The 20,601-nt window shown below is 37.3% G+C and overlaps 1 protein-coding gene across 5 annotated transcripts in view; it reads left to right on the forward strand.

The window, feature by feature from the left end:
* Nucleotides 1–797: 797 nt before the first annotated feature.
* The window catches only part of LOC131060201 (uncharacterized protein ycf45), a 288,117-nt gene continuing 268,313 nt past the window's right edge, over nt 798–20,601 (forward strand). For 3 of the 5 annotated variants that reach the window (XM_057993353.2, XM_057993356.2, XM_057993355.2), the window contains exons 1-3: nt 798–1,089; nt 9,916–9,978; nt 15,806–15,883. In XM_057993353.2, the coding sequence (XP_057849336.2) occupies nt 910–1,089; nt 9,916–9,978; nt 15,806–15,883 (321 nt within the window). In that variant the 5' untranslated portion in view covers nt 798–909. The remainder of the gene's footprint in view (nt 1,090–9,915; nt 9,979–15,805; nt 15,884–20,601) is intronic. The other 2 variants (XM_057993352.2, XM_057993354.2) reach the window with 2 other exon arrangements.

The following is a 20,601-nucleotide window of genomic DNA, read 5'->3' on the forward strand; positions in this document are numbered from 1 at the left end:
GACCAGTGAACTCTAGCCTGAATGCTAGTGCATTCCCCTTATGTAATATTGTTTTGCTACTGGCCATAGTAGAATAATATTGTGGGTTCAAATCCCACCGTGGTTTTTCCCATCTGCGTTTCCACGTAAAAAAAACTTGGTGTTATGGTTGCTTGGTTACTTGTTTTGTGTTGCTGCACTTTACTTTCTTTCTTATGCTTCTGGTGGTTAAAGAATCAGAGTAATAAGTTTAAAATTTGTAGAACACTGATTCACCCCCCCGTCTCAGTGTTCATTGACTCCAACATTTCCATGTTTTCCAAGTGACATGGTTGGATTTAATTTGAATGAACAAGATAAATATCCTCATCTTACTTTGACTATTTTAACTCTTTAAAAGATGGTAAATAGTTTGTAAAACAAGAGTGAGAGGAAACAAACAATGCCAAATAGATTAAGAACTCATTTAAAATAATCAAAATTTATCACATGTGTGAAAGGATACTTGATTTAATGACAAAGTGCATACTGTAGACATCTAAATGACAAAGTGCATACTGTAGACATCTAAATGGTACTAATTTACATCTAAATTATACTAATTTAAATTTTCTTCAAATAATAATAATAAAAAAATCACAACGTATTAAATATAACTTAAAGCCAAATGAATATGATCCTCCAACATGTTCTTGTTTAAAAAATATCATAATATTTTGGGAGTTACTTTTTTCCAACCAGATATTGATTTTTTGTGTGGTGACCCAATATCACCTCTATTTTTTAGGACCAACTTTCACTTGAAAAACATAATGTTTGTAGACCTTCCATAGTCCCGAATTTGTCTATGGAAAGTTAATTGGATAGATTGTGGGGTGCGAATTTGTCTATTGAGAGTTAATTAGATAGATTGTGAGGTGCGAATTTGTCATGTCTATTTTTACGATTCCTGGTTCCAGTCTGAGATGCGGTGTGAGTTTCAGCTCGCCTGCCTACGTCTTTTGTTTTTCAAGTACACACAAGCGGGCTGCTCATAGGCAGAGGAACATCCAAGTCATTCAATGTGGAGGGAGGATAAGAGTAGAGGATGACCTTTCTGCACTTCTACAGGTCAAATTTTATTAGCTTGTATGCAATCCTTTACTAGCCCAATCTTCATCATTTTCCTTTTCAACACGCTGGTGCCGTATAGTTGATTTATATGATGTGAAGCATCATCGGGGTTACTTATCTTTCCTGTGCTTACGAATGATGCAAATCCACTAATGCTATTTAAAACATCAGTTATCTTTAATAATAAACGCCGGATTTTTACAGTCCATTAATCCAAGTTGCAAGCTTTAAAAAATTCGGATCACAGTCTATAATATCATACTCCATAATCTCTTATGAATGAGAAACAAATAATTTTTACATTCCAAATTATTGCAGCTAATTAGCAGGCTCCGAAACCGGCTAAATGGCCCCGACGAGTAAATACTCTCTCAAAGGGAAGTGCATATGAGATCATGGCACCGCATTCTTGGATTACTTCTGCAACAAGGGCTTAATTGCATGATAACATCTCAATTATGTCTTTTGTGAGCCTAGTGAGACGCCCACTTAGCTGTCCAAGCAATTTTCTTCCCCGGATTTTCCTGTTGCTTTTGGCTAAGGATTTTGAAATTTTGAACTTGGTAATCATTACGAGTTTTCTGGTTGATGATAAATGATCAGATTCAGGTTAATGGTAAATGATCAGTTTCCGGTTAAACTATTTCAACTCAGAAATAAGCATTACTAACCCTTCAATTAGTGATAGGGAAGTGTCAATCCGAGCTAAGAAGGTGATTCTTTGGGCCTTCCCAAAGGTCCCAGACCACTTAGCAAACCTGTCCCATGGATTGATAAAGATATATAATGATAGCCTACTCTTATCAAGTCTACTTTGTAGGCATGTTTTCCATATTCTGCAGTTGCATTCACAATCATGGTTTCTGTCTCTAAGTTGCAAGTTTCCCATTTGTTTCCAGTTCCATGGATGTCCTTTATGGTGGTTTACTTAATATTTTGAAAGATTGTAATGTCCCCTTTTTAGCAGCTGGCGACGTTGTCGTTAGTCCTTTTTGCCTTGGTCCCGAGGGCTAACTAGGACTTTTCAAGGATCATTGATGGAATTGGCATAGGCAATTTCAGTTGCAGGCCAATCGGAAGTGATTTGACAAGTTTTCCAGGAACTTACTATTTATAGTAAGTTAGTTTGGGCACAGTGTCAAGTAAATTTTAGAGCGATTTTTGGTTGACTTCATTTTGGTGCATTTAATTATTCTCCTGGATTGCATTTCAAATGGGGGAATCAAGTATTTAGACAAAAATCAAAAGTTACTAAAGTTAAATTTAATTATTTAACTTAAGGGGTTATTAAATACAAGCTAATGTTAAAAAAATAAATATTAAAAGTACCCCTTCTTTGTGGAGACACAAGGGGATAATAATATTTTATTCTAACTTACATTTATCCCACATTTGTGGTGCTTTGGGAAATGTGCCCAATTGAAGTCATAAATAGAGCATTTAATGAAGATTGGGGATATCTTGGGAATTGTGTTCATGGAATTTGTGTTTCTGGATTCAGTTCTGGAAAATCTTCTCGGCATTTGGGGACAAAATCCCTCAGATGTGTCATTTCTCTTGCCTGTGAAAGCCCAGGTTTGGGAAATCTTTAAAAACAATTTGACATTGAAGGAGTTGAAGGGCATAAGATACTCCAAATCAAACAGGGAGTTTGCTGGAAAAATCACAGAACTAAATAGGTATTCTTCATAGCTCCCAGTTCTGGAATATTTTGCAAATCGAACAATGTTTCTGGAGGAATGTATTGTGAATGCCATGTATGGCATAGATATTACAAGTATGATATGGCAGCTTAGGAGGTACGTAGAACTGTAAGTGACAACCTGTAGGTTCAACACAGCATTTGAAGGTTACTACGCAGGGTCTTCTTGTCAGTGAATAAGGAGTATCCGTGGCAGTGGTAAAGTGGAACAGTCAAGGCACAAATTGCAGCACATAGGGTCTGTCGAACAGCCACATAGAACATTAGACGTTTGCTGAGGGTTGAATGTTGAGTGAATGCCACTGGTGAACTGTCGGCTGGTTGCATAGAACACCAAATCATATGTGGTGGCTGGGCGTATGAATAGAAGGTCTTTTTGGGTGTATAACTGCTGATAATTTCCAGCAAGAGAAGACGTTTGAGAGTGGCGTTTGAACTACACACTACACTGGGACAGTTGCATTGGACGATGATTGTAGCTGCTGATTGATGGAGAGTATGAAGGGGATTATAGTCTGGGCGAACTGTAGATAGCAGCAGTCCAAGTAAAGTGCACGGGTAATAAGGAAGGAGCCTTGTTTTGCCACAGTGTCTGTAAATCAGGATCAACTTAACCACAACATTCCGGAAAGGAAAAAATTCAGTCATTCTATTCTCTAAGACAGGGTAGCCTATTACAGTGGTATCAGAGCAGAAGATTCTACCCTCCCAAGGGGTTAAAAACTCATGCACCATCAGTATTATTTGAGGAGAAACAGGTCCAACGCTAACCTTAACAATCAGGCCGGAGTAGGATAGGAAGAACCACTTGTTATTGAAGAAATTGGTGATCCCTCTTTAGTTAGAAATATGGGAGAGAGAAGAGACCTGGGTGAGGAACGTTTTATTCAGTTATTGGACACGCTGGTACAGGGACAACAACTAGCAGAGCAAAGGGCACGGCAACAGAATTAGTGGTTGGATTTATTGACACAGATGATAGCTAGACAAATGGGCATAAATGTGAAAAACTTTGGTGGTGGTAACTCTGGAAAAAATCAACAAGGTGGAATTAATAATCAGCAAGGAGGTATTAATAATCAGCAAGGGGGAAATAATGGACAAAATGGAGGCAATAATGGTGAGCACAACGGAAATAGAGGAGGACATATGGCAGATAATTTTGGACATGTAGCACAACCCACTAGGACAGCGAGTTCTAGACCTCTCATACCTACCTTTCTGCCTAGAGTTCCAGTTCAGCCAGCTATTGAGCCACAAATTGTAGACTTATAGGATCAGTTTCAGAGAGATTGGGAGAGTGGAGGACAGGACTTTCAGGCAACTATAACTCTTGGGGGCTATATTGATGTGAGGATGAGACACATGCCTCGTGCAGGAGACAAGAATCAAAACTATGAGTTAAGGAAGAAAGTGGGGAAGCTATCATTACCTAATTTTGATGCATCTGGTAAGACTATGACACGAGCTTGGGTCCAAAAGGTGGACACTTACCTTCAGCTAAATCCTATGCCTGAGGAGGAAGCTATTAAGTATGCTGCTATACACCTTGATGGAGTTGCTCATGAGTGGTGGCACCACGGAATGGTAACTATGGGACATGGACAGATTACCTCTTATGTTGAGTTCACAGAATGACCGATTGAGAGGTTTGACACCAAGGATCCTAAGTTGCATTTCAAAGAGCTAGCACAACTTAGACAGTGGGGATCAGTAGATGTTTACATTTCAGAATTTCAGCGGTTAGTAGTATTAGTGACTGATATTTCAGAAAGGAGACTTGTTGTCTTATTTATGGATGGTCTTTCAGATCCTTTACGTGGTTGGGTCAAATGACACGATCCTTTGACATTGCAGGAGGCCATCAAAAAGGCTAAGGACTTGGCACTCTCATCCTACAAGAGCAAATTCAAGTCTAAGGACTCTTTTTATAGGAAGGACAAAGATAAGAAAACATCCCATAAGGATTCACATCAGCCACGTGAGGGTACTAAGAAACTAGATAATGACTAACTGAATGAGATCCGAAGGAAGAAATTATGTTTTCACTATAGGGAGTCTTGGGATCCTTCTCATAAATGTCCTCTTAAGGCTAAGGCCAAGCAGATTGAGTACTTTTCAGCTGAGGAGACATCCTCTGAGAGTTTAGAAAGTTCATCTTCTTCAGGGGGCAGCGATAGTAAATCAGCAGCTAGTGAGGATAGCAGTGATGACAGGGTGATAGCACGCTTGACAGGCACTCAAAAGTCTATTACCTATAAGGTGCGTGGTGTGATCCAGGGGCAGCGATTGATATCTTTGATTGACACTGGTGCTACTCATAATTTCATTGATGCTCAGGTTGTGGCAAAACGGGGATTATAGATAGAGGAGCATGATGGATTCAGAGTTATGGTGGCTAGTGAGCATAAACTCCTATGTATGCAGAAAATTTCTAATTTGCACACGAGGATTGGTGATTATGAATTGGTTGATGATTTTTATGTTGTAGACATGGGAGACTATGATGTCATACTAGGCATGACTTGGATGACTTCTTTGGTTGAGTTTACATTGAATTTGGAGAGAGTAGAAATGAGATTTGAGCATTAGGGCAGGAAAGTGGTACTTCGTGGTTTGTCAGATGGTGGTCTTAGAATGGTTACACTTAGACGAATGGAGAGGTTGATTCGTCATGACCAGGTGCAGTGGGGAGCTGAGATTTTAGTGATGGCAGAGGGAACGGGACAGGAGAAGCAGGAATATCCTCCATAGATTCAGTCACTATTGACCAAACACTCCAAAGTGTTTGATGATATACCTCTAGGTAGACCTCCTGATAGGGGCATTGAGCATGTTATAGAATTAGAGGGAGCAAAACCTGTTATTACTACACCCTACAGACATCCAAAAAGGTATAAGGATGAGATCGAGAAGGCTATCAAAGAGCTTCTCGAGATGGGGCACATCAGGCCTAGTAAGAGTCCGTTTGCTTCTTCAGTGGTGCTAGTTAAAAATGACAGTACTTTCAGGATGTGCATTGATTACAGGGAGTTAAACAAGAAAACGATAAAAAACAGATATCCGATTCTCCGTATTGATGAACTCATAGATGAGTTGCATGGTGCCTGTTACTTCTCCAAGATAGATTTGAGATTTGGCTATCATCAGATTCGGGTCAGGGAGAATGATGTGGAGAAGACAACCTTCAGGTGTCATTATGGACACTTCGAGTTCTTAGTCATGCCCTTTGGTTTGACAAATGCACCAGCTACCTTCCAGTCCTGTATGAACAAGACATTCAGAGATCAGTTGAGGAGGTTTGTGTTGATATTCTTTGATGACATACTGATTTACAGTAAGACTTGGGAGGAGTATTTGAAACACATAGATATTGTGTTGAGTATTCTTGAGTGTGAATCCCTGTATGCGAAGATGTCTAAATGTGCTTTTGGGATGACATAGTTGTTGTACTTAGGGCACATCATTAGTGCTGAGGGTATTCGTGTGGATCCGAAGAAAATCAGGGCTATTATGGATTGGCTGCCACTGAAGAATATTTCACAGCTGAAGGGATCTTGGTTTGTGTAGATTCTACCGCCGCTTTGTGAGGGGTTTTTCTCAAACTGCTGCACCCCTTACAGATTTGACTAGGAAAGATGGCTTTGAGTGGTCAAACAAAGCTCAACAATGTTTTGACAGATTTAAGTAGTTGATGAGCACATGCCCAGTTTTGGCCATTCTTGATTTCAGTAGGCCTTTTGAGTTGCATTGTGATGCCTCGGGTGAAGGCCTTGGTGCAATATTGATGCAAGATAGGCACCCCATTGCTTTTGAGAGCTGAAAATTGAGGGGGCTTGAGAGGAGTTACAACATATATGACAAGGAAATGTTAGCGATTATGCACACCTTGGCTAAATTCAAACAGTATTTGGTGGGCAGTATGTTTAGGGTCAAGACAGATCATAACAGTTTGAGGCATTTCCTTGGGCAGAAGGATCTGAATGACAAGCATCAGAAATGGGTCAGCAAACTGCAGGCTTATGATTTTGATATAGTTTTTGTCAAGGGCAAGAAAAACATAGTTGCTGTTGCCTTATCCAGGAGACCACACTTGTGTGCTTTGGGAATATTGGAAGATGACTGGAGGGAATTGATTTTAGTGGAGTATGCGAAAGACAAGTGGGCTACTGGTATTATTGATTGCACTATACAGGATGACAGGTACACAGTGGTAAATGACTTGATCATTTACAAGGAGAGGATTTTGTTAGTGCCAGGATCTGCTATGAAGCAAAAGATCTTGAGAGCCTTCCATGACTCACCATTAGCGAGTCATCCAGGGTATTTCAAAACCTATAGGCAAGTGAGAGAGTGCTTTACTTGGAAAGGGCTCAAGTTTGAAGTATTACAGTATGTGAGGGAGCGCCCAGTGTGTCAGCAAAATAAGCATGAGCACTCTTTTCTAGGTGGTTTATTGCAGCCCCTACCCATTCCTGAGAGGAAGTGGGACAGTGTGTCGATGGATTTCATTATAGGTCTACCTAAGGCCCAAGGTAGGGATTGCATATATGTCATGGTGGATCGTTTGACTAAGTTTTCTCATTTCTTTGCTATTTCATCCACCTATACAGTAGCCCAGACAATGGAGTTGTTTTTTCAGAGAGGTATTCAGGTTGCATGGTTTGCTGCGAAGCATTGTCAGTGATAGGGACAGCCGGTTCATGAGTAATTTTTGGCAGGAGCTCTTCAGGTTTTGTGGGATAGAGTTTACACCGAGCACTAGCTATCACTCGTAGACAGACGGTTAGTCTGAGATTGTGAATAAGTGGGTGGAAGGATACCTCCGTAATTACATTGCAAGGCAGTAGAAGGGATGGGTGAAGTGGTTACATTTAGGAGAATATTGCTCTAACACCACTTATCATATGTCTATTTAGATGTCACCTTTTATGTCTCTTTATGGTTACGAGGCTCTGAACTTCTTAGATTTGCTGTTTGGTGATAGCTGAGTACCCAAGGCTAAGGATCTCCTGCAGGAAAGTTAGGATATCATTAGAGCATTAAATAAAAACATGCAAAAGCCTCAAAATCAACAGAAACAATATGCAGATCAGCGTAGAGTGGAGAGATCTTTTGAGGTGGGTGACATTGTTTATCTCATGCTGGAGCCTTACCATCAGTCCACTCTCAAAAGTAGTGGTGCAAAGAAGTTGAAGCCACGTTATTACGACCCATTCAGAGTTATCAGGAGGGTTGGAGAGGTGGCTTATGAGCTTGAGTTGCTAATAGACAGTAAGGTACACAATGTTTTTCATGTGTCACGCCTCAAAAAGGCATTGGGTCATAATGTGATACCTTCAGCAAAGTTACCTCCTCTTGATGATGAGGGGAAGCTTATTCTGGTTCCCGAGGCCATTCTTGAGACTAGGGAGCGTACTTTACGGAGATGGGTGATCAGGTGAAATGGAAGAACTTGCCGGTAGAGGATGCTACTTGGGAGGGTGAGCCTATCTTACAGCATCCAGTGTTGAGATTGCTTGAGTACAAGCAATTTCAAGGGGGGCGGACTGTAATATCCCCTTTTTTGCTACTTGTAAGGAACAATAGCATATGGCCTTGAATATTTTTAGAAGAAGAATTTTCCGCTTGGTTGATACTCTAATGCAGATTACATAAGTTGAACTCATCAGTGGAATCTGAATACATTGGAGCGCAGTATGTTTATAGAGAAATTGTACAATTGTGGAGCTTTTTTGATTTGAGTACATCATACTTCACTCCTTTGCATGGATAGTTGGAATTCTATCAAGATGTCAAAGAATCTGATTTTTTATACAAAGATTAAACATGTGGATGTTAAATATCACTATTTCTAGACGCTGGTGATGAAGAGAACATTGGAATCTATCTACTTTGCAATTGATCAAACAACTGATATCTTCATAATCGATAGAATCAAATTTGTGAGTTTAAAAGACAACTAGGTATATGTCTAAAGAGCTAACTTTAAATCACGAGTGCGTTTCTTAGGACTTGATCTGAAGACCTAGAGACTTAGCTGAGGTCTTATATTACATTGTATTAAATGCATTGAGACACCCCCATTAGTTTAGATTATAAAGTTTAGTTTAGACTAACTATAATTGTTTGATAGATTGATGATTTTGGTATTTTTTGGTGGTTGGTTAGAGGATATTATTGAGCTGTTGTATCTATATAAATGAAGTTTTATTAGTGATTGAATAAGGCTTAAATACTAGGACATCTTATGGCCTTTATTATTCGATAACAACAGTATAACTAGCTAGGAATTCACTAAATTCTAATTGACCAAAAGGCAAAAGTCTTGGGATCATGTTGTGGGGGCAACAAGATCCATGATAATGGTGCTTATGAAGGCATGTCGGTTTTTCGATAATGCTGGTTCATTCATGCCTACACATACATTTTAAATTGAATGATTTATAATCTATACATCCTACTTCTCGATAATCATGGTGATGCCCACCTTAATAAAATCTGTGGAGCCAAATACCGTTTACTACAAGAGGGTCCTTTTTGCATGCAAAAATTGAAGATACATTCTGAAACCATATCAAATCAAAGGTCATTGAGTATGGCAACATCAAGACTTTTATATCAATATGTATGAAGGGAAAGCTTTGTCTAACAGTTTGAGAAAAGTTTACAGTAATGTTTATAAATATGGTAGCAAGGGATAACATTTTGTAACAATCCTCTATAAATAATTTGGACAAGAGATAAAGAAAAAAGTCAAGAGCAAGCGTTATCGCCATTCAATTTAAAGAGTATTATTTTTATAAACTATGGAAGATGCATTTATCAATTTCAAAGAAAGTTGAAAACTTTTGCTTAATCTTTTCTCTTATTGCTTGCAATGTACTTGATTGTACACTTGGTTAAGTTCACTCAATATTTCTCTACCATCAGTCATGCTTATAGACATACTTTTGGAATGTTTTGATGGACTGCAAAAGTTGTTAATAGTGTCTTCAAAGTGCTTTAAAGTTTACAGGTTTCCCATATAGTATGTTATCTATGTTCAATAGAATATCTATAGATTTAGTTTGTGTAGACAAATTTCTTTGCTGATCTTTGTAACTTTTAACTTGGTGTAGATATTACCAAATGATGTATGTGAGAATCTGCTAAAGCAACCAAAACAAGATCAACTCTTAGAGGTGTGTCTTTCAATCCACTTGTGCTATTGATGATGAATATTTGTTTGGAAATTTAGAAGTTAATGAAAAATGGCTTGAAGAGAATGGGTTTTTAATGATCTAATTGATAGGTCATGCTTAAGATGATGGAATACTTCAGGTCACTGAGAGGGGGGGTGTGAATCAGTGACTAATCAAATCTTTCTTCTTTTGTTATGTTGCACTTAAGTACAATTTCAAACTTAAGTGCAATTTCAAAAACAAAAGAACTCTACAATTCAATATGAACAATGAAAGCAACTTGATAAACAATACCAATCCACAAAAGAAGTTGACACAAATATTTTGAAGTGGAAAACCCTTAAAGGGTAAAAAACCACTTTTAAAACATCCACTATGCAAATCTCTCTAATTACAGAGTTTGTGTCTCACTGACATGAAAGCAATACATATGCCTCACTGAGTATAAACACTTCTTTTCAACTTGAATAAAATGATCAAACATACAGAATTAAATCTCTGATTTTAATACAATTCAGATATCTCCTTTCAAATTTATATCCACAATCAGGTACATCAAAGAGACTTGCATCACACTTTGCATCCACAATCAAAAGATCAACCTTCACATTGATATCTTCATAACAGAAAGTCAGAAAATAGTGAGAACTCTCTGCATTAAACACTTAAATTCGATTTATATCACCCGCATTCACACAAACTGTCATCATCTCATGTAGAAGCATGAACAATCTTGTATATTCTGTGATCTTCAGCCAAAACACTGCTTGTACTCGTATTTCTAACTATCAAAACTTGAAAACAGATGATTAAACATCTGTCACACACTTGAGGCATCTGTCACAACTGTCTTTCTCATTAAAAAAACGTTAAACATGTTTCAAACTGCCTTTCAACTGTTATAAACTGCAATATCTATTAATAGAAACCGTGAATACTAAAGACTGCAGATTGGTATATTAATCATCCTTCAAAACAGTGGTCAACTTAAATCTGCTGTATGTTACTGTTTTAAATGGTATGAACCGGTTTCTAGGATACTAAGGGATAGAATAACATGTTTTATAAAGGATAGTCTAAAACCCTTGTATAGGGTTTAAGGTATAATAAAAAAAAACATGTTTTTTTAAAGATATCCTAAAACCCTTGTCTAGGGTTTAAGCCCTTGCACATGAAGAAACAATATTCTTGACCAAACATGATCATAGCATGAAATTATAAGGACAGTGACCTATTATTGATTATGTCTTGATCAAAGTTATTGACCTCAAGGTGAAAGAGAAACGCTTGTTCATATTCTTCACATAAACCTTATGCTCCAAACATCAACTTTGTACCTTGCAAATGGATTATCAAATCAATGTGTTTGTCCACTCTACCTTTTGCAATTCGCTTGTTTGGGCAATAATTTTGTCCCCAAAGCAGATAGTGCACTTGTCATTCTTGACTTTTGTCTTGATGATACAAGGACTCATATGACAATCATCCCATGCCATGTTTGTGATCCCATGCCACATCCTTGCTGAGGTACTTCAACTGGCACTAGCATTTGCCATAAACATAGTGTCTGAATGTGTCACTACTTCAACCATGCTTTTGACATCAGTACCAAATGAATGCTAACACAGGAGACTTAACCTTAATTTATAATTATTATCTTATGGAGGGTTAGTGACCAATTAGAATAGAGGTCAGAATGAGGAAGTTCAAACTAAAATGGATAAGCAGGAATTGATGATTAAATTAAGTGATCATCAAATTAATTACTAGGCCAATAATCCAATTCATAGAATGATTACTCAAATTAGTTAGCACATGTCTGCAAAGCGGGGTAACAAAGTATTAAAACAAAAACTATTTGATTAATTAAAAGAGTGATTACTTTTTGGCTAACATATAAGAGACTAAGTTATAAATAGTTTTTGAGAGCCCAACCTGGCTTCTATAAATTTTGGCTAAATTTGTGTATTGGAGGTTTTGTGACTGGCTAAGATCAAAGCCATAATCTCCACTCAAAGTTCTAGGATTTTTTTTTATCTTTATGGCTTCCTTAATCTTTCTATTCTTTAACCGACCTTCAATGGAAAGAACTTTAGTGACTTGTATTTAAAGGGAACGATTTCTAAGGTGCTTATGTTTGGCTAGTGCTGACTGCTTTACTATACTACATTGTATGCCAGCATATTCTTTCTTGGTTTGGAAAGATCAATCTGTATCCGCAAGCTAGGGTATGCCACACACACATGGATCTCATAAAACACCCTTCTCTGAGTCCTTCTAGATGGTCTTTTGTGTTTCTTAGGCTATTTTGAAGAGTCTTGCAAGATTTGAAGTAATGTTTTCATACCTTTTATTCTTAAAATTTGTGCAAGATTCTCAGAAATTCCTTGTGTGTAAGGTATGACAGCTTTCTTACTTTCTGTACCCATTTTTGACTTCTTTATTCTTTTTCTTTTTATTCCAGTTTTCTTAAGGGTTTTGTGGAGATGGATTTTGAAAGATCCCCAATCCCGGATACCAAGACAATACTGTTTTTGTTTCAATTGAATCTTTGACCAACGGTTTAAAGCTCTGAATGGAATTTCTAGAAATCTGCTTTTTCTTCTGATTTTTGTGCCTTTCCTCAATTTTTTTGGAGTTTTGGGAATATAAATAATTGCATAAAAGATAGCAAACAGATTCCAACTATGAAAGGTAAATACATAACAAGAAATTAATCAATACTGTAATCTGAAACAGTACATACCCGGAATAAGCCAGCAAACTGATTTTTATTTCAGAATGGAATTAATGCAAAGATTCAGTGCTGTCTTACAATAATGAAATAACGCTAGCTATAGGAGAATGCTTGGTGTGAGTCAAGAACCTGAGGAAAACTCTGCCTCAAACCCTCCAATACCAGTCTGAACACAATGGCATCCAATTGAAGAGGAAAATGCCTCCAATAACCTCACATGAGCTGCCCAGAGAGAACGCACAAGCTGAAATAGGTAGCCGCCCCTACTGAAACTCCTCAATACTGCCAATATGTGCATTCCAGTACAAGTTCGACCTCTTCCTCTATCAATCTGAGTGCAAGAAAGAACAACTTCAATCACCAATTCCTTGTTGAGGTTTGCGTCCCAACAATCCAGACTTGAGGGTTTCGTCCCAAGCCACTATATCGCTCCACCAGAGCAATTTCAAGTTTCACAAGTTTCAAACGTCAAAAGATAATGAGAAATTAGGCTTCCTTCTCCTTATATCTCTTTCCTTCCAAATCGAACCCTAAAGATATATGAAAAGTGCGCTTTAATATAAAGTCATATTTCCCAATATTGGGCGCCCAAGTATAGAAAAAACACCACTTTTTCAATATAAAATAACTCCAAGCGCCAAAAGGACACTGGCAAGTGAAAATCATTTAGAAAAGTTCAAGACCTTTTCAACGAGCTATAACACATGGGCATACGAATCCAGATGAAGCCAAAAACCCCTTGTTACTCCGAAATGGCTATAGACATAGCCTTATTTAAAATATTAAAACGCTAACTTAGGAAATATTTAAATATATTAAAAATATAACCCAAATAGCTACAGAAAGCTCGAAACACCCCAAAAGCCTGAAACTGAACCTGTCACCTGTCTGTGACTGATGTCGGAAATCATGGATCAACTGGCAGTCTCATTCCTAAAATCTAGGGATGCTCCTAGAAACTAGGAAACACACCCAAATCTCTTGAAACTGAAACCAAGGAATGGTCTCATGGAACCCCAACCCTGGATGCTGTCATAACCTCTTAAAAGTAGGAACAACCTCCTAAAATCAATGAATTGCTCCAAACTGGCTCCAAACTGCCTGTAAAGCCAAAATCCAGTCACTATATGCACTGAATGAGTCCCAAACAACCTCTGCTAGCCTACAAGACTCCAATGATAGGCCAACTCCTCCGTCTCTGATGTCCACTCTAGAAAGGGGACATGATAGATTTCTTCAATTTTAAGATGTTAGGGCTCAACCATTCTGAGGACCCTAACAAATGTGTTCAAATAATTTTTTTTTCTATTATGGATAGTGGTGTGAATCAGCTATCAGCATTAATCTTTTTTTCTACAAACTTTTCGGAAAAGTGAGCTTTGCTTTAAGAGATTTCATGACATCAAGGAAAGGGAAGCAGTTGTTTTTTTCTACTTAAGTTGTGAATTGTATGTGTTGTGACTGTGCATTTAGATATGTTGTGAACCTATTTAAAGTCTGTCTACCATAAGTCCATTTAACATTGGTGTTCTTTACAAAATGATACAACTACCTTGGTTTTAGGGGGTAGATTGGCTTGCATACTGTTCAAAGTTAAGCAGAAATTAGGGCATTTACCCTTTGCACATCAAGGATAGTTCTTAGCCATCATAAATTATAACTAGAGCCAAGGAGGACATAGGAGAAATTTTTCTGTTATATAGAAATTTAAAATTAACAATTGCTTTTTATTTATTATTATATACTAAGTGCGATCAATTAAATTAAGTGATGAGGTAAGTTGATTCTTTGATCGTTGTGGTTAATTCTCATACCCATCCCTGTTACTTCCTATATGTATGTTAACAGTTAAATAATGGGAGGGTGCTATGTAAATTGAATTTGATATCTTAAGTGAAATAAAGATACTTAATATTTTGTTGTTCCCTGAAAGGTAACTATATTGTTGGTTGTAATTGGATCTATAGGAGTATATTTGATTCTGAAGGTAAATATATTTTTGGTTGTAATTGGATCTATAGGAGTATATTTCATGAAAGGGGCTCCTGAAAATGCAACTCATTCTGGAATGGGATCTCAAAAAATAATCAGCTGGCTGGTCTTGTTGGAAGCCAAATCAGCTGTCTGATTTCTTTTTTATTTGTTGTGTGAGAGCCTGATATACTTGAAGGATTCAGCAACCTTGAAACCTTTAGGGTACTTCATTGTTGGTATCTATACCAATATAAAGCGAATAGATGAAGATAAGCTGACCTGAACTATCTTCAAAGACACCTTTGATGTCAGCTGTCTGTAGATTTCATTTCATAGCCCTATCAAAATGCATCTCAATGGTTCCAAAGAGTGGCACTTCTCACTTAACCCTCAGCGCCTTTGGCTCATTTCCACCAACTCCACTATGAGATTATTTTCTCATATTTATTTTTGTACATGTATGGTGACTGTTCTGGTTATAGTTCAAGTACTTGAATTTAGATAGCTTCATTTCATATCTGCTAATCGCAATCATAATATAGAGAAAGATCAAGGATTATATGGAATTTATTGACTTTTTTCTTTGATATCAATTCTTTTTTCATCTAAAGCTTAACTTGATGTTCGTATTTGATTGACTACTTAAACAAGTATTTAAAGAAATTAAGGGTTCCAAAGGGTGTCCACCTCTATTCCCTCAATGTTTCTTATTTGACTCATTTAAATTTTAAAATTGATCCATTACCATTTCAAGTAAGACCCCAATTTATATTATCCGCCGCTTATTTTACAAATTTCCTTTTGTTTAGGTAGTTGAATTTTCTTCTTGTAAAATAATGTAAATGAAGATTACAGATCATATTTAATTGGGAAAGTGTATTCTCGTCTTGAGATTCCATTTTATTTGTATAGAGTTAAATTTATACTCATACTTGATTTATGTTTTGGTTATACTGATTCAGTACCATGAAAATTTGTGACTTTGAATGTTACATTTAGTCTCCACTCCTATTAATTGACATGTTTAAGTTTTTGAAACTCACATGTTAATTTTTCAGTTAGGAAACTTCAGTTACATTTTATATTGTTTGTCAAGCTAAATTTTTTCTTTTGTAGGTTGTCTTAGATTTAGGTCGATGCCCTGAAGCACGCTTCCTTGGTGAAGATGGTGGTGTTTCTCTACGGGCTGAAGAGGTAATCATTGTCTGCACTAAAACAACTGTCAGCTTTGTAATAAGTTAGAAATATTATTTTCGAAATAATATGTTCTATATTGTAATGACTTTGGTAAAGACATATTGAATAAAGGAGTTCAACCAACTTGTGTTGTATATCTAGACAAAGTATTTTTTTTGATTAGTATGATCAGCCCATGAGTGCTTCTAAACTGTTGTCCAACCGAAAAAACTTTTGATGTGCCCTTGTGGTGATCCTGTTGATGCATTTCAGGATGGTTTGAAGTTGTTTCTCCCTAGAGGCAATAAAGGGCCAAGTTTGTGATTTCATTTCTGTGTATACTTCTCTTTGTTTTGGTTGGCCATTTTCATATCTACTTCCTATACTACATTTGGCTCTATCTTTATTCTAGATGTGTCAGTGTAATGTCCCAAATCAGATTTTTTAATAATAATAATAAATTTGGACATCAACAATAAACTTCACCAAACTGCACCAATAAAACCAGCTAGTCACCCAAACTTAAACAAATGAACTGGAAACTCATGCAACTTTTCTATTAATTTAACTTTGATTTATACAGAATAATGGACTGATGTGAGAGTCATTATAGTAGCCACATCGGTAAATACAATCACTGAAACTAACAATGTTTAACCCCCACACACACTGCCAACCAAAGCACATAAAACTCTCCGATCTTCCACACAAGAAGTTTGATATTTTTAGCTGCTAGAAAGGATCAGGAACAGCAAGGAACCCTACAGTGGCACATGACACAATAGCAATTGACATAAACATTGCACTCCAACTACATATACTTCACTTGTAACCTACAATAAATGAACACACATTGAATAATTGAGATGTCTTGCAAATCTTTGAAGCTTTGATGTGATCCCTAAATGAGAATGCTCTCTGAATCAAAGGTTTGTCATCCTCTAACTCCTGTAAGGCTGTAATTTATGGGTTTTCGTTCACAAGCCACAATCCCCTATGAGGTTTCGTCCATAGAAGGATACGTGAACACTAAGTTCTCTAGAAGATAAATTGGAATTAATGAGAGGCTTTCCCAAATGGAAATTTTGCAAATTTATTTGCTATTAAAGTAAATTGTAATATCTATTTTATAATGGTCAATTAAGTCGTTAGGATATACTTTAGAATATTCTTTATTTTTTAGCTAAGTTTTTATCCTTTCTTTCTCAGTTGTTGATCTTATCCTTTACAAATAGATATTTTTTATCTTTTGTTTAAGGAGACTGGCTTCTTTGTTAATATCGAATATCTTGGTAATCATTCTATGTTTATATTTTTCGTAATATGGTATCAGAGCCCAAGTCACACCTCGGGATTAGTGAATGCGTGAAATATATAGACTACTATCGATAGTGATGATTTGGATGCATGTGACAGAGAAGCGTTAAACGAGCGTCATACACTACAATACACTATTGTACAAATTTGTCAAGGAAAATTTTGTAAGTTTTTTCTGAAGCTAAAACTTTTGCAAGGATAAATTGCAAATTTTTAATTAGTTAAAATCACAAATTTTGCCTATTGAAATCATAGTTTGAAGACTCGTGGACTCGCCACGGACTTGCGAGTCCAGTGGCTCCATGAGTTGACTCGCCAAGGACTTGTGAGGCGAGTCTTGGTGAGTCTTTTTGAAAGACTCGCGAGTCTTTCTCATGGACTTGTGCGAGTCAATTACACAGATTTGCGAGTCTTTTGCAGGGACTCACGCGACCCAGTTATGAAGCCCAACAACGTTAAAAAGTGATTTTTTTGCATTTTTTCATTCATTTGCCTTTCTTTCTTGGTGAAAACAGGTTTGTAGGGTTTGAAGGAGGAGAGCAAAGAAGATTAAATCAGCTATATTAGGAGAAGTGCAAAGAGGAAGATGTATTCTTCTCTTTAGTTTGTTTATTGTTGTTTTTCACATTTGGAGTTGGACGTATCATTATATGTAATTTTGTAAACATTTATAAACTTATGCTGCTATTATACATTTTAGAGTTTGAAACTATGAGTAATGAGTATGATTCTGAGTATGAATGATGAAATTTCAAATATTGAGTGTTTCGAGATCATATGACATGTGTAATGTTTCAATTATGGCTCTTATGTTCTCTAAATGCATTAATTTCTTTATGTTTTTTTGTAAAATTACGTTTTTTTTTGCCGAGTCCGTGACGAGTCCGAGTTTTAAAACTTTGATTGAAATCATGCTAGGTTTCTGCTAAATATTGCGGATTTTCGTTTGGGGCTGAAAATTGCATTGTTTTCTTCTTAAAAAAATCACACCTCTTTGCTTTAGCAAATCACACTATTTCTTGGAATACTCACAGATCATTTTGGTTTTAAAATTGCAACCTTTATTTACTATTTGTGACAGTTTTTTTTGGCAATTTTTTATCAAAACCATGGGAATTGGAGCAACACAGGGTTTTTGGTGTGCAATGGGTTTTCATGCTGGTTTTTTTTAATATTTTTTTAAAAAAATTGTGGGTTTTCCTGCATTGTTCAATGATGGCTAGGCTTTGGCAACAAGTTTTTGACACTCGGCAATTTGTTTTGACAAAATCAAGGGTAGAACATAATGGCTAGGCTTTAGCCAAAATTTCCAAATTTTTTTGCAGTGTTTTGATGATTTTTTAATAAAATCGTGTTTTTGCTGAATGGCTAGGGTTTTCAAATCCTATTGTGGGTTTCTTCATCAATTTTTGGTATTTTTAATAACAAAATTGTGGTTGTCTCATGTTGACTAAGGTTTAACCTGTATAATTACATGATGGCTTCATTACCCAACATCATGTTGCAAGGCAATTGACGCGTCATTGACAAAAATTGCAACACTTGGAAATAACGCATGCTCATGATCTTCAAGTATAGATACCTCGATAATATCATCCTTTTTACTAACACGACCAATGGTTGCGTGTAAAAACCAAGACAAGTTTGATGAATGTGATTGAGAAGTAGTTATGTTGATCAAGTTAGCAGTGATAGATGAGATGCTTCCGAAGGTTCAAACAAGAAAAACCTCTATGGAAATTTTGAAGCACCTATGAGATTTCCACGAGGTGTCAGATAAAGGTAGGGCCTTCTTCCTTAAAAATATGCTTTTCTCAATCTTAATGGATGAGAAGATGTATTTGTAGGAGTATTTAATGAAGATCAAATGCATTTGTGATCAATTGGAAGCCATAGGTTGCCAGATGGAAGAAGAAGATATGGTGGTCATAATGTTGAAAAGCTTACCATGGGCATATGGATGTTTCATTTAGACACTCAACATCACATGGACCAATGTTGACTTGAAGTTTGATGATTTGTGCAATAGGCTTTTGCCGCATGATACATTGAGTGTGGAACAAGGCTTTGCAACCAAGGATAAGGGCAAAGGCAAGTTGCCTCATAAGAAAGTTAGGGCAATTGTTGTGCCTTGCACTCATGCCCCTCTTTGCTTCTTGGCAAAGTGGGGACTTGTTGTGACCTATTTCACATATCGTCCCATTGCAAATGGGGACTCCCAGTTGTTTGCTTTTTAGGTTTTTGTCTTAGTTCTGCAATTTCATAAGTCTCTATTTTTGAGAGTTTAGAGTTAGAATTTTTGAGAGGTCATACCCTGAGCTAAATGGAGAAATCATGCCCCGATCAGTGTCTGGACATCACCAAAGCACTTAGAAGGCCCGAAGGACGAAGATCGTAATTGCTTAGGGTCAATCTGACACCTTCCTATTTTTAGGGATTTTGCTTTTTTGCGTTTTTGCCTTTTTGCTTTTTTGATTTGTGGCACTTTGGGACCAATCCGGGAAACAACTTTTTTGGCTTGCTTTTTTGCTTTTTCCTGTTTTTTTGAAAGTAGACCTAGTGTTTGGTCCCTCAGGTGATGACATTAGTGCCCATGTCTTCGGAATCAAAAAATTATGTCTCAAGTGTAAAAAGCAGGAAAAAGGCTCCGAGCTAGGGTTTGTTCCAGAAGATCAAAACTTCAACATGGCAGATCAGATCAAAAACATGGCAAATAGCTCTTAAAAATTCAACCAGCATATGAAAGGTTCAATGTCCAGCCAAGGTAGAAGCCAAGGGGACATGGCTAGCCCATGGCCAAGTCCGCCATGGAGTGGCACACCAATGGTAAAGTCCGCCATGTCTAACATAAGGATAAGTCAGCATTAAGGAAGGCATGGTGAATAGAGGTCAAAGTCCGCCCCAAGCAATGGCTAGACATGATCAAAGTCCGCCCAAGGAAGATTGTCCAATCAGCCTTCAAGTCTGCCCCCTATGAAGTATATCCAATGACGAGCAAAGATCGTACCAAGAGGATTGGCAGATGAAGGGTCAAGTCCGCCTTGACCAATGGAGGTTGAAGTCTGCCTTGTCCAATGGAGGTTGAAGTTTGCCCAAGCCAAAGAAGGAATGGCAGAAGGCTAGTCAAGTCCGCCCTAGCAAGTGCAAACATGTCCAATACCTAGCAAGGTTCGCCTAACACTTGGAAAAGCATGGCATGATGTGGTATGAAGTCTGCTAGGCATATGGGAAGAATGGCAAGACAAAGAGCAAGTCCGCCTTGGCACAACACCTGGCAAAGTCCGCCCAAGGGGACATGTCTAAACTATATCCAAGTCCACCTAGGCATGAATAGAAACGTCTTAGACATGAGGAAGTCCGACCAAGGCAAAGATAAACATGGCAAGCATAAGTCAAAGTCCGCCCAAGGTGAAAGGCAT

The sequence above is a fragment of the Cryptomeria japonica genome, chromosome 3, assembly GCF_030272615.1.
Source record: "Cryptomeria japonica chromosome 3, Sugi_1.0, whole genome shotgun sequence".
NCBI classification, from domain to species: domain Eukaryota; kingdom Viridiplantae; phylum Streptophyta; class Pinopsida; order Cupressales; family Cupressaceae; genus Cryptomeria; species Cryptomeria japonica.